General features: G+C 39.3%; 1 protein-coding gene and 1 pseudogene across 1 annotated transcript in view; one reads left to right on the top strand and one right to left on the bottom strand.

Annotated features, from left to right (window-relative positions):
* SCP2 (sterol carrier protein 2) overlaps positions 1-16,188 on the bottom strand; it is a 125,403-nt gene that overhangs the window by 20,767 nt on the left and 88,448 nt on the right. Inside the window, exon 13 of the mRNA XM_053214050.1 lies at positions 284-377. Coding sequence (XP_053070025.1) covers positions 284-377 — 94 coding nt within the window. The remainder of the gene's footprint in view (positions 1-283; positions 378-16,188) is intronic.
* Positions 12,449-12,565, top strand: LOC113599709 (uncharacterized; annotated as a pseudogene).

The raw sequence follows: 16,188 nt of genomic DNA, 5'->3' as shown, positions 1-16,188 counted from the left end.
ACATTAGGCTCTGCAGTGAGCATGGAGCCTGCTTGAGATATTCTCTCTCTCTCTCTCTCTCTCTCTGTCTCCCCCCCCTTCTGCCCCTCTCTCCCGCTTGTGCTCTGTCATTCTCTCTCAAAATAAATAAAACGAAACAAAAAAAAAGAAAAAAAGTCTAAAATACACTCAATACTTGACAGTATCATATAAATTTTCAACCTGTACCCTTTCATGGCAACAACTGGCTCAAGACTCTAGGCTCAAGGTCCTCCTGGTAGTATTTTATACAAATCTTACTTACCTCTTCAAGTTTCTTCTCAATCTCCTTAAAGACAAGATTTGCCTTAAATCCATCAAACGCAGAGCTAGTTGGAGCAGCCTCAATTTGATGAGTTCTAAAAGAATTGGAGAAATCAATTTCAACCCATGGAGTCATGCAGATATTAGGTTTTTCAATAGTTAACAATAGTAATTTTCAAAAGTCCTAAGAACAGAGATGTTGTGGCTCTTACCAAAGAAAACCATAATTAAGCCCATAAAATATTAAGCTTTTTTTCCCATTTTTCTACAAATATTTAGTGCTCACTAGGTGGTAGGCACTGCCCTTAAAAATACATAGACCAAACTGGGAATGCAAGCTGGTGCAGCCACTCTGGAAAACAGTATAGAGGTTCCTCAAAAAACTAAAAATAGAACTACCCTATGACCCAGCAATTGCACTACTAGGCATTTATCCAAGGGATACAGGTGCGCTGTTTTGAAGGGACACATGCCCCCCATGTTTATAGCAGCACTATCATCAATAGCCAAAGTACGGAAAGAGCCCAAATGTCCATCGATGGATGAATGGATAAAGAAGATGTGGTAAATATATACAATGGAGTATTACTCCAGTAATCAAAAAGAATGAAATCTTTCCATCTGCAACTGCGTGGATGGAACTGGAGGGCATTAGGCTAAGTGAAATTAGTCAGAGAAAGACAAAAATCATATGACTTCACTCACATGAGGACTTTAAGAGACAAAACAGATGAACATAAGGGAAGGGAAACAAAAATAATATAAAAACAGGGAGGGGGACAAAACAGAAGAGACTCATAAATATGGAGAACAAACTGAGGGTTACTGGAGGGGCTGTGGGAGGGGGGATGGGCTAAATGGGTAAGGGGCACTAAGGAATCTACTCCTGAAATCATTGTTTCACTATATGCTAACTAATTTGGGTGTAAATTTTAAAAAATAAAAAATAAAATAAAAAAAAATACATAAACCAAAGAAACCTACCCTCATGAAGCTAGTTGGGGAGAGAGATAATGAACAAGCAAAAAAATGTGAAATATAGTTACTATGAAGAAAATAAAGCAGGTCAAGAAGATATAGATAAATTATATATGTGTGTATTGGGTGTTCTATTTTAGATAGTCTGGTCAGACAGGCCTCTCTGAGGGGGTGATATTTAAATTAGGTTGTAAATTTTGTAAATGAGCTAGCCATGTAAAGATAAACTGGACTATTCAAGCAGCCTCCTAACCATTTTCCCCACCTCTGTTCTCGCCTCCCCCCTCCCCAATTCATTCTGCACACTGTTGTAAGAACTATCACCAAGCAACCTACAGTTGACCCTTGAACAATGTGGGAATTAGGGGTGCTGACCCCTGTGCAGTTGAAAATTCTCCAGAGCTTTTGATTCCCTAAAAACTTAACAACTACTAAGAGCCTATTGTTGATCAGAAGCCCTACCTATAACATAAAAGGTCAGTTAACACATATTTTGTATGTTATTTGTATTATGTTCTGTATTCTTACAATAAAGTGAGCTACAGAAGAGAAGGTGACATTAAGAAAATCATAAGATGGAGCACCTGGGTAGTTTATTCAGTTAAGCGTCCAACTTCGGCTCAGGTCATGATCTCACAGCTTGTGAGTTCAAGCCCCATGTCAGGCTCTGTGCTGACATGACAGCTCAGAGCCTAGATTCTGCTTTGGATTCTGTGTCGCCCTCTCGCTCTGCCTCTCCCCTGCTTACACTCTGTCTCTCTCAAAAATGAATATTTTTAAAAATTAAAAAAAAATAAAATCACGAGGAAGATGGAGCACCTGGGTGGCTCAGATGGTTAAATGTCTGACTCTCAGTTTCAGCTCAGGTCATGATCTCAGTTTTGTGAGTTCGAGGCCCACGACAGGCTCTGCACTAACGGTGAGAAGTGATGGTGGTCTGAACCTCAGTGAAGGCAGTCTGCCAGTGGAAATGGAGAGAAGGAAGTGCATTCAAATACATTTTAGAGACAGAATCCATTGGCTTTGCTACCAAAGAGTAATGAGGAGGATCTAAGGGTGGGGGGAAAGGACATGAATATTCAGGTGTTCCTGAATAACTGAGGGGGCAGCGGTGCCACATATGGATAAAAGGAAGAAAGCAGTGGAAGTAGAGGGGATCGAAGTTGCATTTTAGACACATGAAGTAGGAGATGTCTGTGAGACAAAAAGGCAGTTGGATATGAGAATCTGGAGCTCAGAGGAGAGGTTGAGGCTGGATATAAAATGGGAATAACTATCAACATAATCAAAGTATTTAAATCCATGGGAACTGATAAGCTTCCCTTGAGGGAATTATAGACAAAGAAGAAAGGCCAGGACAACATCCTATGGAACTCCATTATTTAGAGAAGAGGAAGCAGCAGCCAATGATACAAGAGGTGTTGCAGAAGCTGAGAAAGGAGAAAGAATTGGGGAGGGAGGAGTAAACCATGTCAAATGCTGCCAAAGGTCAAATACCCACTGGATTTGGCACCATGGAGAGTAAAGGTGACTTTGACAAAACAATCTGAAGAAGTAGTGGAAGGCAGAAGTCAGATTATAGTGAATTAAAGAGTGAATAGGAGAGAGAAATACAGACAGTGTGCTTCTTTTGAGATATTACTTTTAGAGGAACAGTGAAAAAGAGTGGTCTCTGGAGGGGATTACAGTATCAAGGAAAATGTACTTTTTGTTTTTCTTTTTTAAGATTAACATATCAGGGCATTTTTGCCTGCTGATGGTAGTGAACCAGGTAGTGAATCAAGGAAAATGTACTTTTTGTTTTTCTTTTTTAAGATTAACATATCAGGGCATTTTTGCCTGCTGATGGTAGTGAACCAGGGAAAAGGAGTTAGAAGAACAAAAGACCTGAGAAGGTGAGAGAGGATGAGATCCAGGGGCCTATGATAAGAAGAAGAGGTGACTCAATGGAAGAAAGAGAATCAGATGGGTGCAATTCTAGATTAGGTCTTAGAATGGAAGATGAAGGAGTCTGGTCTAATGGCTTCTATTTTTTCAACAATGTATAAGGCAAAGCAATCAGTTGAGAATAAGAGTGAACAAGTAGGTATGGGAAGTCTAAGAAGCCGAAAAGCAAGCCTACTAGAGGAATCATACTAATATCACTAATGAGGAATGGAACCCGCACCCCTGCCATGCTGAGATACATACAGTAAGTACTTAGAGCATGGCATGCTACCCCACACTTCCATGCCTTTGTCAGTGCTACTTCCTGTATCTAGAATACCTCTGTCTTAGCAAATTCCATTTTATCCTTCAAGATCCAGGCCAGGAAACTCCTCTTCTGTAAAACCCTACTAAATGACAGCTTCTCCAGAGCAGATACCACATTTAAAAAATAAAATAAAATATTGTGTCTCCTGTTCCCAGCATACAATTGGTAAACAGTGACTGAATGGAAGTGAAATTACATTGAATTCTCTCCCTTACCTAAATTCTTATGTTCTCCTGTTCCATTTAGAGCAGAATTATCTATGGTACACTATCTTCCAGTCAAAAGTCTGAATGAATGACCTCAAATAAAGTGGCCACAACTAGTCCTCCACAAGCCCATTTCATTTGTCTAACTTTGCAACTTTTAATCATCACTATGCCCTTTTCTAAGCTTGTCACTTCCTAATTGTATATGATAAAATACTAACTGATACACTGGTAAGTAGCATTTTTCAGTGTACAAAGTATCTTGATACTTCATGGAGCAGAGTCCAGACTACAAGCTCCCACAGGCCACAGATACAAGTATCCTCTGCTATCCAATGGTTCCCTTTACGTCACTTTGCTTTTATGAAAGACCAACATTAATCTCTGTTTTTGCTGACCAAAAACAAAACAAAAAACCCAAAGAGGATTTTAGCTGCTACAACATGGTAATTGCTTCTTCACTCTGCACCATTTCAACTTTTGAAAGGTTTCATAGGAATACTCTATTTTCAGATAGCAGGGGAAACTTCTTTATCTTGCCTCCAGATATGATGTGCTAAGAAGGATATCATCACTTCAGTGGTATTTTTTGCAAAAAAATGTACAATCTGAATCTAATTATGAGGAAACATCAGACAAACGCAAATTGAGAAACATTCTACTCCTAAGGAATGTACTTGTACTCTTCAAAAAAGTCAATACCAAGAATTACAAAGAAAGGCTAAGGAGTTGTTTCCCATTAAAGAAAGCTAAAGAGACATGACAACTAAATGCATTCAGGATCCTAGGTTAGAATCTAGACAAGGAGAAAAAAATGAAGTTTATAGTATCTTTTATAAAGATACTATTGGAACAATTGTCAAATTTTGAATATGTTTGTTGGATTAGGTATTATTAGTATGTTATCTATATTAAATTTCCTGATTTTGAAAACTATACTGTGATTAAGAGAATGTCCTTGTTTTTAGAAACATACATTAAATTATTTAGGGATAAAGTATGGGGCGCCTGGGTGGCCCAGTCGGTTAAGCGTCCAACTCTTGGTTTGGGCTCAGGTCATGATCTTATGGCTCGTGAGTTTGAGCCCCATATTGGGCTTCATGCTGATAGTGCACAGCCTGCTTGGGATTCTCTCTTTTCCTCTCTCTCTCTGCCCCTCCCTCACTTGCTCTGTCTCTCAAAATACATAAATAAAAACTTTAAAAATTTATAAAAAAATTATTTAGGGATAAAGGGGCATAAGGTCTCCAACCTCCAACTACTTCAGAAAAAAATATGCACATATATAAATGTATGTAGAGAAAAAGAGATAAAGTAAATGGGGCAGGGGCGCCTGGGTGGCTCAGTCAGTTAAGCAGCTGACTTCGGCTCAGGTTATGACCTCAAGATTCATGGGTTCGAGCCCCGCGTCAGGCTGTGGGCTGATAGCTCAGAGCCTGGACCCTGCTTAAGATTCTGTCTCCATCTCTCTCTGTCCCTTCCCCACTTGTGCTCTCTCTCTGTCTCTCAAAAATAAATAAAATGTTAAAAAAAAAAAAAAGCAAATGGGACAAAATGTAAGCACAAATAGTAAAATTGAGTACAAGGTATATAGGAGTTCCTTGTAGTATTCTTATAATTCTTCCCTGTATGTTTTCAATTATGTCAAAATAAAGGGTTGTAGTTAAAATAAAAATTTAGAAAATGAAAAAGCTAATCACCTATAATCCTATCACTCAAACTAGTTTCCTATACTCAATTTTCCATATTTCCTATACTCCATTTCCCATATACTCAAATTTCCAAATTTCCAAATTTCCAATGGAAAATTGCTTCTTCTGGTCCTTCTAGTTTACAAGCATATATACAGCTGTAATCATTACATGGATACACCTTTACTTCTAACTTTTAAATTCTTATATCACTTAGGGTTTTCACACGTTGAGTTAAACTTTCAAGCTAATTTAGATAATTTTCCATAAACAAAACAACAACAACAAAACTGGAGCAATCTAAATATGCCTCAACCATGAAAAAGGGCATCATATCATCATAATTATGGGGTCTATCCATCAAGAAGAGCTCACAATTATAAATGTTTATGCACCCAATTTGGAGGCACCCAAATATATAAATCAATTAATCATAAACATAAGCAATCTTACTGATAAGAATACGGTAATTGCAGGTGACCTGAATACTCCACTTACAACAATGGACAGATCATCTAGGCAAAAAATCAATAAAGAAACAATGGCCCTGAATGATACACTGGACCAAATGGACTCGACAGATATATTCAGAACTTTTCATCCAAAAGCAGCAGAATACACATTCTTCTTGGGTGCACATGGAACATTCTCCAAGACAGATCATATTCTGGGTCACAAAACAACCCTCAATAAACATAAAGAACCGAGATCATACCATGCATATTTTCAGATCACAACACTATGAAGCTTGAAATCAACCACAAGAAAAAGCCTCCAAATGGACGGAGATTAAAGAACATCCTGCTAAAGAATGAATGGGTTAACCAGGCAATTAAAGAAGAAATCAAAAAATATATGAAAGCAAATGAAAATGAAAACACAACAGTCCAAATCCTTTGAAATGCAGCAAGGGCAGTCCTAAGAGGAAAATACATTGCAATCCAGGCCTATCTCAAGAAACAAGAAAAATCCCAAATACAAAATCTAATAATAGCACACTAGAAGGAACTAGAAGCAAAACAGCAAAGAAATCCCAAGGCCAGGAGCAGAAGAGAAATAATAAAGATTACAGCAGAAATAAACAATATAGAATCACACACACACACACACACACACACACACACACACACAGTAGAACAGATTAATGAAACTAAGAGCTGGTTTTTTGAAAAATAAACAAAATTAATAAACCACTAGCCAGACTTCTTAAAAAGAAAAGAGAGAGGACCCAATAAGATAAAATCATGAATGAAAGAGGAGCGATCACAACCAACACCACAGAAATACAAACAGTTATCAGAGAATACTATGAAAAATTCTATGCCAACAAACTGACAACCTGGAAGAAATGGACAAATTCCTAGACACCCACAGACTACCAAAACTCAAACAGGAAGAAATAGAAAATTTGAACAGACCCATAACCAGCAAAGAAATTGAACAAAAAAATCTCCCAACAAATAAAGAGTCCTGGGCCAGATGGCTTCCCAGGGGAATTTTACCAAACATTTAAAGCAGAGTTAATATCTATCCTTCTTAAGCTGTTTCAAAAAACAGAGATGGAAGGAAAGCCTCTAGACTCATTCTATGAAGCCTTGATTCCCCAAACAGACAGAGACCCCACAAAAAAGGAGAATTACAGCCCAATATCCCTAATGAACATGGATGCAAACATTCTCAACAAGATACTAGCAAATTGAATTCAACAGCATATTAAAAGAATTATTCACCATGATCAAGTGGGATTCATTCCTGGGCTGCAGGGCTGGTTCAATATTTGCAAATCAATCAATGTGATACATCACATTAATAAAAAAAAAAAGGATAAGAATCATATGATCCTGTCAATAGATGCAGAAAAGCATTTGACAAAATATAGCATACTTTCTCAATAAAAACCCTCAAGAAAGTTGGGATAAAAGGAATATAGCTTAACATCATAAAAGCCATATATGAAAAGCCCATGGCTAATACCATCCTCAATGGGGAAAAACTGAGAGATTTCCCCCTGAGATCAGGAACACGACAGGGATGTCCATTCTCACCACTGTTGTTTAACATAGTGTTGGAAGTCCTAGCCTCAGCAGTCAGACAACAAAATGAAATAAAAGGCATTCAAATTGGCAAAGAAGAAGTCAAACTTTCACTTTTCACAGATGACATGATACTCTACATGGAAAACCCAAAAGATTCCACCAAAAAGCTGCTAGAACTGATACATGAATTCAGCAAAGTTGTAGGATACAAAATCAATGTACAGAAATTGGTTGCATTTCTATACACCAATAATGAAGCAACAGAAAGAGAAATCAAGAAATCGATCTCATTCACAATTGCACCAAGAACCATAAAATACCTAGGAAGAAACCTAACCCAAGATGTAAAAGATCTGTGTGCTGAAAACTATAGAAAACTTATGAAGGAAATTGAAGAAGATATAAAGAAATGGAAAAACATTCTGTGCTCATGGATTGGAAGAATAAATACTGTTAAAATGTCAATACTACCCAAAGCAATCTACATGTTCAATGCAATCCCAATCAAAATTGTACAGGCATTCTTCTCAAAGCTAGAACAAACAATCCTAAAATTTGTATGGGACCGCAAAAGACACCAAATAGCCAAAGTTATGTTGAAAAAGAAAACCAAAGCAGGAGGCATCACAATCCCAGACTTTAGCCTCTACTACAAAGCTGTAATCATCAAGACAGTATGGTATTGGCACAAAAACAGATACATAGGCCAATGGAACAGAATAAAAAACCCAAAAGTGGACCCAAAAATGTACGGCCAACTAATCCCTGACAAAGCAGGAAAGAGTATCCAATGGAAAAAAGACAGTCTCTTTAACAAATGGTGCTGGGAGAACTGGACAGCAACATGCAGAAGAATGAAACTAGACCACTTTCTTACACCATTCACAAAAATAAACTCAAAATTGATGAAGGACCTGAATGTGAGACAGGAAACCATCAAAACCCTTGAGGAGAAAGCAGGAAAAAACATCTCTGACCTCAGCCACAGCAATTTCTTACTTGACACATCTCCAAAGGCAAGGGAGTTGAAGGCAAAAATGAACTACTGGGACCTCATCAAGATAAAAAGCTTCTGCACAGCAAAGGAAACAATCAACAAAACTAAAAGGCAACCAACAGAATGGGAGAAGATATTTGCAAATGAAATATCGGATAAAAGGTTAGTATCCAAAATCTATAAAGAACTTAACAAACTCAACACCCGAAAAACAAATAATCCAGTGAAGAAATGGGCAGAAGACATGAATAGACACTTTTCCAGAGAAGACATCCAGATGGCCAAGCGACACATGAAAAGATGCCCAACATCACTCATCATCAGGGAAATACAAATCAAAACTACAATGAGATACCACCTCACACCGGTAAGAGTGGGTAAAATTAACAACTCAGGAATTCCCATTGCACTGCTGGTGGGAATGCAAACTGGTGCAGCCACTCTGGAAAACAGTGTAGAGATTCCTCAAAAAATTAAAAATAGAACTACCCTACAACCCAGCAATCGCACTACTAGGGATTTATCCAAAGGATACATGAGTGCTGATTCATAGGGGCACATGTACCCCAATGTTTATAGCAGCACTTTCAACAACAGCCAAATTATGAAAGGAGCCTAAATGTCCATTAGCTGATGAATGGATAAAGAAGATGTGGTTTATATATACAATGGAATACTACTTGGCAATAAGAAAGAATAAAATCCTGCCATTTGCAACAACATGGATGGAACTGGAGGGTATTATGCTAAGTGAAATAGCTCAGTCAGAGAAAGATAGATATCATGTGTTTTCACTCATATGTGGAACTTGAGAAACTTAACAGAGACCATGGGGGAGGGAACGGGAAAAAAATAGTTACAGAGAGGGAGAGAGGCAAACCATAAGAGACTCTTAAATACAGAAAACAAACTGAGGGTTGATGGGGGCGGGGGGCAGGGGAGAGGGGAAAATGGGTAATGAGCATTGAGAAGGGCACTTGTTGGGGATGAGCACTGGGTGTTGTATATAAGCAATGAATCACAGGAATCTACCCCCCAAACCAAGAGCACACTGTATACACTATGTTAGCCAACTTGACAATAAATTATATTGAAAAAAAAAGTCTTTATGTCAAATTATAAAAAATTAAATTAAAATAAAATAAAATAAAATAAAAAAGCCTCAACCAAGGAATGGATAAACAATCTGTGGTACATCCATATAATGGAATGCCTGCCACTCATCGATAAGGAACGAGTTACCAGTATGTGCAATAACATGGATGAATCTCAAATGAATTATGACCAATGAAAGAAGCCAGACTCAAAGCCTTTTTGGTTCTTTTCACATGATATTCTGGAAAGGGAAAACTGCAGGGGCACAAAACAGATCAGTGGTTGCCAGGAGCTGGAGGGGAGGGGGAGGGGTTGACTACAAAGGTGAACAAGGAATTTTGGGAAGTGATAGAACTGTTCTGTATCATGATTATAGTGGTAGTTACATGAATGTATATGTTGGACAAAACTTGCAAAACTATGCATTAAAAAGGTGACTTTTACTATATGTACATTATACCTTAATTAAAAAAAGAAAAAACAAAAACCAAAGTTGGGTTTTAAAAATAGGTTTCATTGGGGCACCTGAGTGGCTTAGTTGGTTAAGCGTCTCTTGATCGTGGCTCAGGTCATGATCTCATGGTTGGTGAGATCAAGCCCCTGCGAGGAGCTCTGTGCCAACAGTGCAGAGCCTGCTTGGGATTCTCTCTTTCCCTTTTTCTCTGCCCTTCCCAGCTCATGCTTTTCCCATACATACATACATACATAGGTTTTATTTAACAGAGTATAGAATGCAAATCTATCCTCCATCTGTATTGCAAAAGCTCTCAACTTACATAAAATGAATAGAGTGTTATAATACAAAGTCAATACTCATATTCAAAACTGGTCTAAATTAAGGAGCTTCCCTCTACTTGCTAATGGGATGCTGCCTGATTCATGAATCACTTAATAAACTCAGTTGAACTTTTGTTCTTAATAGTAGGCATGATCATTAATTGCATTTCCAGCTCCTCTCTGGAAGATGGGGAGTGGGACTGAAAGTTTCAAGCTTCTAATCAAGGCTTGGTGTTTCTGGTGACCAGTCCCCATACCAGGGTCATCATGTAGGAGCCCACCCAGAGTCATCTCACTAAACAAAAGATGCTTCTGGTGAACTTGAGAATTTACAAGGGTTTCAGGAGCCCTGTGTCAGGAAACAGGGTCAAAGTCCAAATATTTATGTTTTCTGTTATCTCACACAAACCAAGACCTATTGTCCAAGGCAATGGAAGACTGACTCCAAAGGCAAGGAGATCATCAGAGCTACCCCTCCCTTCACAAACCCAGAGTGCAAGGACGTTAGGGGCAGAACAATTTAAGAAAGGAAGAGTCACCACTGCCCAGTGCCATCTCACTTCATGGGCTCTGCTCCCCGTCATTCTAACATCCCATTCCTCTGCCACCCTAGGCTGGGCTCTGACAGGCTCTGGTGAAGCATATGCTGCACCCAGCAAAGCTGTAGGGTCATGACTGCCTCCTCCTAAATTTCTAGGGATGCCTCCAAGATCCTCAGGGTCCAGGCAGAGAACCACCATGGGAGTGAGGCCACCATTGAGAGTCCCCACTAGGGCAACACCCAATGGAACCTTGGGGATGAAGCCATGTCCATGACCCCAGACCAGCAAAGTCACCCATGTGCAATTCTAGACAATCAGAGCCACAAAATGAGCTGTGTCCAGCAAACCCATAGGAGCAGGGCTGCCTAGAGCCTTGGGGGCCCACACCCCACCCCAGTGTGTTTAGAAGGCAGGACCTTCATCTCAAAGTACCTAGAGGGCAGAACATGGAGACAAGGATTATTTTCAAACCTTAAGGTATAATGATGTTTTCCCTGTTGGAGTTTGGATTTGCTCAGGACTCTCTCTTTCCTATTTCTCCCTTTCAGAATGGGAGTGTCTATCCTGTTCCAGTCCCGGAATTCTACTTTGGAAGCACATATCATGTTTGATCTCCCAGGTTCACAGCTGGGGAAGAATTTGCCTTAGGATGAAACACACCTTGAGTCTCATCCATATGTGATTGAGATATTTAAATGACACTGTGGACTTAAGACTTTTGAGTTGATGACATGATAAAGACATGAATTTTGGGGGCCAAGGACAAATTTTGTTATAGCAACCTGAACAGACTGACAGCAGACCTCAATTTATGCAAGATACAACTCAAAACCAGACTGTAATAGCAGAAAAGAAAAATACTGTTCAAAATTGATCTAACTTAAAAGACAGAAAAGTTTAACTATAAATTAAATGCAATTGGTCACCGCCCTTAAATATGACTTCTCATTTTCTCAGTTCCTACTGCAGCACTGAACATTTTTTTTAAATGTTTATTTATTTTGAGACAGAGAGAGAGGGAGGGAGGGAGAGAGAGAGGAATCCCAAGCAGATTCCCCTCTCTGTGCTAAGCCCAGTGCGGGGCTCAGTCTCACAAACTGTGAGATCATGACCTGAGCCGAAATCAAGAGGCAGACACTTAACCGGCTGAACCACCCAGGTGCCCCAGCACTGACCATTTCTTATCCACCCTGCTGCAACTGCCTCCTGAGAGGATTCCTGACCTCTGGTCTCTCCACCTATCAACTCAAACTAATGCCAGACTGATCTGCTTAAGGCACAATATAATCACATGATCTTCTGTTAAAACTAATTCTGTGGGCTAAATTCCAAACTCCTGAAGGGAGCATTTGAAGGTTTCAAAACCATATCCAGTCTAGTTACAAATGTATCTTCTGTCACCTACACACTATTGACTCTGCCCATCTACCAAGGCACACACAAAATAATCTACTCTGCACCCACACAGTACAACTACTCATCAAACCTTGTATCTCAACTCTCTGTACCCATCTACGTACCTGCCTGGAATATCCTTTCTCTACCCTTTGCTGGGCAATCCTAGTCATCTGGTTTAAATTTACCTTCTTCATCACTTCTCGACCTTTTGGCTAAGATCAAGTGTAGTATCTGCTCTTATCAGTTTAAATTTACCTTCTTCATAATAATTTCTTCCTCTGGGCTTCTACAGCATTTTGAAAAACCTATGTCTGCCTTCCCCACATACACAGAGGACCATTCTGGGGGCCTAACCATGTAGCAATTGCTCCATCAAAATTAGCTAAATTAGAAACTAAGTAAATCAGATCATGTACAATGGGTATCTGCAATATAATGATTTATAAGAAATATTATTTGGTCATCAGATGACTAAAATATATTTCTCAGATAGATTTGGTCTTCATCCACAGTTCCTGAAAATGCTTCAAAGTCATAAAGGTAAACTGAGTGTCTTATTATTAATGAAGGTGACTTTGGACCCCACCACACACCACTACCATATGGGAGGGGAGAGGAGTTGGAGGCTGGCCCATGGCTGTTGACTTGGTCAATTATGACTATGTACTAAAGCCTCCATAAAAACCCAAGAGGACAGCTTTTGGTCCTTTTCAGAGAACTTCCACACTTAGGAAACCAGAACCCTTCCTCATACCACCAAATCAACCAGGCCCCAAGCTCCTTTGTTTGGGACCTCGCCCTATTTATCTCTTTATCTTATTGTTGATTCGTATCCTTTATCATATCCTTTAATACACTGGTAAATATAAGTAAGTGTTTTTCTGAGTTCTGTGAGCCTAGCAATTTGCTACTAATCTAGCAAATTAATCAAACCTAAGGAGGAAGTCATTGAAACCTCCAAACTGTAGCCAGTCTGAGGTTTTTGACTGGCATCTGAAGTGGTGGGTGTGGGTCAGTGTGGTACCTAACACTTAAGCTGTGGAATGTGATGCTATCTCTGGGTAGATGGTGTCAGAGGAGTTGAATTCAGACCTACTGGTGTCCAAGAATTGTTTGGTGTTTGGGGATGGGGAGTGGGAGTTCCCACTCCCCATGTTGGAACTGGGTCCAGGAATCCTAAAATAGTGCCTTAAAATGACTTCATTTAAAGTGAAACCACAACCTCACTTTAAAACTATATATTTGTGCCATCAGATTTAGAATCATTTTCCCAACTTTGGCCTTTGTCGTGAGTTATGTTGGATCACTAAAACTATCAGTACTACCTTCAATATTTTCTTATTAGTCATTCTTTTTTTTATGAATATAATTTATTGTCAAATTGGCTTACATACAACACCCAGTGCTCATCCCAACAAGTGCCCTCCTCAATGCCCATCTCCCATTTTCCCCTCTCCCCCAGCCTCCATTCACCCTCAGTTTGTTCTCTATATTTAAGAGTCTCTTGTGGTTTGCCTCCCTTCCTTTCTGTTTATAACTATTTTTTCCCCTTCCCTTCCCCTATGGTCTCTGTTAAGTTTCTCAAGTTCCACATATGAGTGAAAATACATGATATCTGTCCTTCTCTGTTATTAGTCATTAATTCTTATTAGTCACTAGTACAGGTATAGCTGCTTTTCAAACGTTCCATGTTATGCCATTTTGCTTCTACAAAAGACCTACATCAGTACCTGTTTTCGCTAACCAAAAGAAATCCAAAGAGGATTTTGGCTTTTACCAAAGAAGAAGCAAAAAGAGACGATAGAGTTCAATGTTCATTTTGCAGCAAGCCATCACAGAGGCAGTGCATGTGTGGAGAGTGGCACTGTCCCCAAGCTCTTTCCCCAAGAACTACACTCAGCAGGGAACCACAGCTTTGAACTGTATCTGTGAACACCTGTGCTTTATCTCAATTTATTTTGTGCATCTGTTAGTAAGATGTGTCCTAAGGTATCAGAAAAGCATAAAAGAGGTTATTTGGGGGGTCTGGGAATACTCAAGAATTTTTCCATATAAAGTAATGGTAATTGCTTCTTTGCTTTATACCATTTTGGCTTAAAAAAAGTTTCATAGGAATGCTTTACTTTTGGATAGCAAGGGAAACCTGTACACCAGCTGGATTTGTTCATACTTCTGCTTTCCCAGAAATATCACTGTAATTATTTTGAACAATTCAATCTCCCAATTACTTAGTCTCCTGAAATTAAAAGAACTATGAGAATTCCATGTTTAAAATAGAATTTATTTCCCCAAATTCATAACCTTCTAATCCGAGCAAATTAGAGAGTTACACTAATATGCTGACTCAAGTAGCTATAAAGTAACTTTAAAGTTTGGATTTTACTGAGAGTTTTCAACTGCAAATATGAACTGAACGGAATTCCAGAAGACAGTACAGACTAATGATCACATTTAGGAGGAAACTAAAAAATTCAACATCTTAACACCTTTTTATGTGATTCAATTCAAGAAACATTCACTCTCTATGACAGAGATCCTTAGAGGAGTGGAGTGATGTCACAGTCTTAGGCCTCAAAGATTTCATATGAGGGGAATAAAAATGTGGATATACTACAACTAAACCAAAACTAGATAAGGGTGCAGGAGGTGCAAAGTGCTGTGGATATTTAAAGGGAGACGGTACTCAAGATGGGCCTTAAAAACAATGGAATTTTCACAACAGAAATGATATTCCAGACAGAGAAAGAAAAGTGAAAGGACAGATAGAAGAGACTCAAGAGCTTGTAAAACAGAATATAATCGATTCTGAAAAGAAGTGTGTCACATATCCTTTGTGGAACCAAAAGTGTGAAAAAAAAAAAAATAGGGATGCCCGGGTGGCTCAGCCAGTTAAGTGTCTGACTTTGGCTCAGGTCATGATCTTGCAGTTTGTGAGTTCAAGCCCTGCATCCGTGCTGACAGCTCAGAGCCTGGAGTCTACTTTGGATTCTGTAGCTCCCTCTCTCTTTGCCCCTCCCCTGCTTGTGCTCTGTCTCTCTCTCTCTCTCTCTCAAAAATAAACATTAAAAAGGGGCGCCTGGGGGGCTCAATCAGTTGAGCGTCTGACTTCGGCTCAGATCATAATCTCATGGCTTGCAGGTTCAAGCCCCATGTCAGGCTCTATGCTGACAGCTCAAAGCCTGGAGCCTGCTTCAGATTCTGTCTCCATCTCTCTCTCTCTGCCCCTCCCCTGCTCACGCACTATCTCTCTCTCTCTCTCAAATATAAATAAACATTAAAAAAAAATTTTAAATATATAAATAAAAATAAAAAATAAATAAACATTAAAAAAAAGAAAGAAAGATGGGGCACCTGGGTGGCTCAGTCAGTTAAGTGTCCAACTTCAGCTCAGGTCATGATCTCATGGCTCATGAGTTTGAGCCCCATGTCGGGCTCTGTGCTGACAACTCAGAGCCCAGAGCCTGCTTGAGATCCTGTGTCTCCCTCTCTCTTTGCTCCTCCCCTGCTCACACTCTGGCTCTTTCTCCAAAATAAATAAACATTAAAAAAAATTAGGGGTGCGTGGGTGGCTCAATTGGTTAAGCATCTGACTTCGGCTCAGGTCATGATCTCGCAGTTCATGGGTTTGAGCCCAGCATCAGGCTTTGTGCTGACAGCTCAGAGCCTGGAGCCTGTTCCAGATTCTGAGTCTCCGTCTCTCTCTGCCCCCCACCCCCTCCCCTGTTCGTGCTCTGTCTCTCTCTCTCTCAAAAACAAATAGACATTAAAAAAATTTTTTTTAATTAAAAAAAGAAAGAAAAAATAAATAATTACCAAGAATTTCAGGAGAAAAAGGAAGCCAATTAGTGTTGTCAGCTACATCAGGGTTAAAGAGAATAAGAACAAAATAAAGACAATATTTCATAATCAGATTGCTCTTGGCTTTACCTGAC

The sequence above is a fragment of the Acinonyx jubatus genome, chromosome C1 (genome assembly GCF_027475565.1).
Source record: "Acinonyx jubatus isolate Ajub_Pintada_27869175 chromosome C1, VMU_Ajub_asm_v1.0, whole genome shotgun sequence".
NCBI classification, from domain to species: domain Eukaryota; kingdom Metazoa; phylum Chordata; class Mammalia; order Carnivora; family Felidae; genus Acinonyx; species Acinonyx jubatus.
Note: the sequence above shows the minus strand (reverse complement) of the source record. Positions and strands in the feature narration are given on the sequence as shown.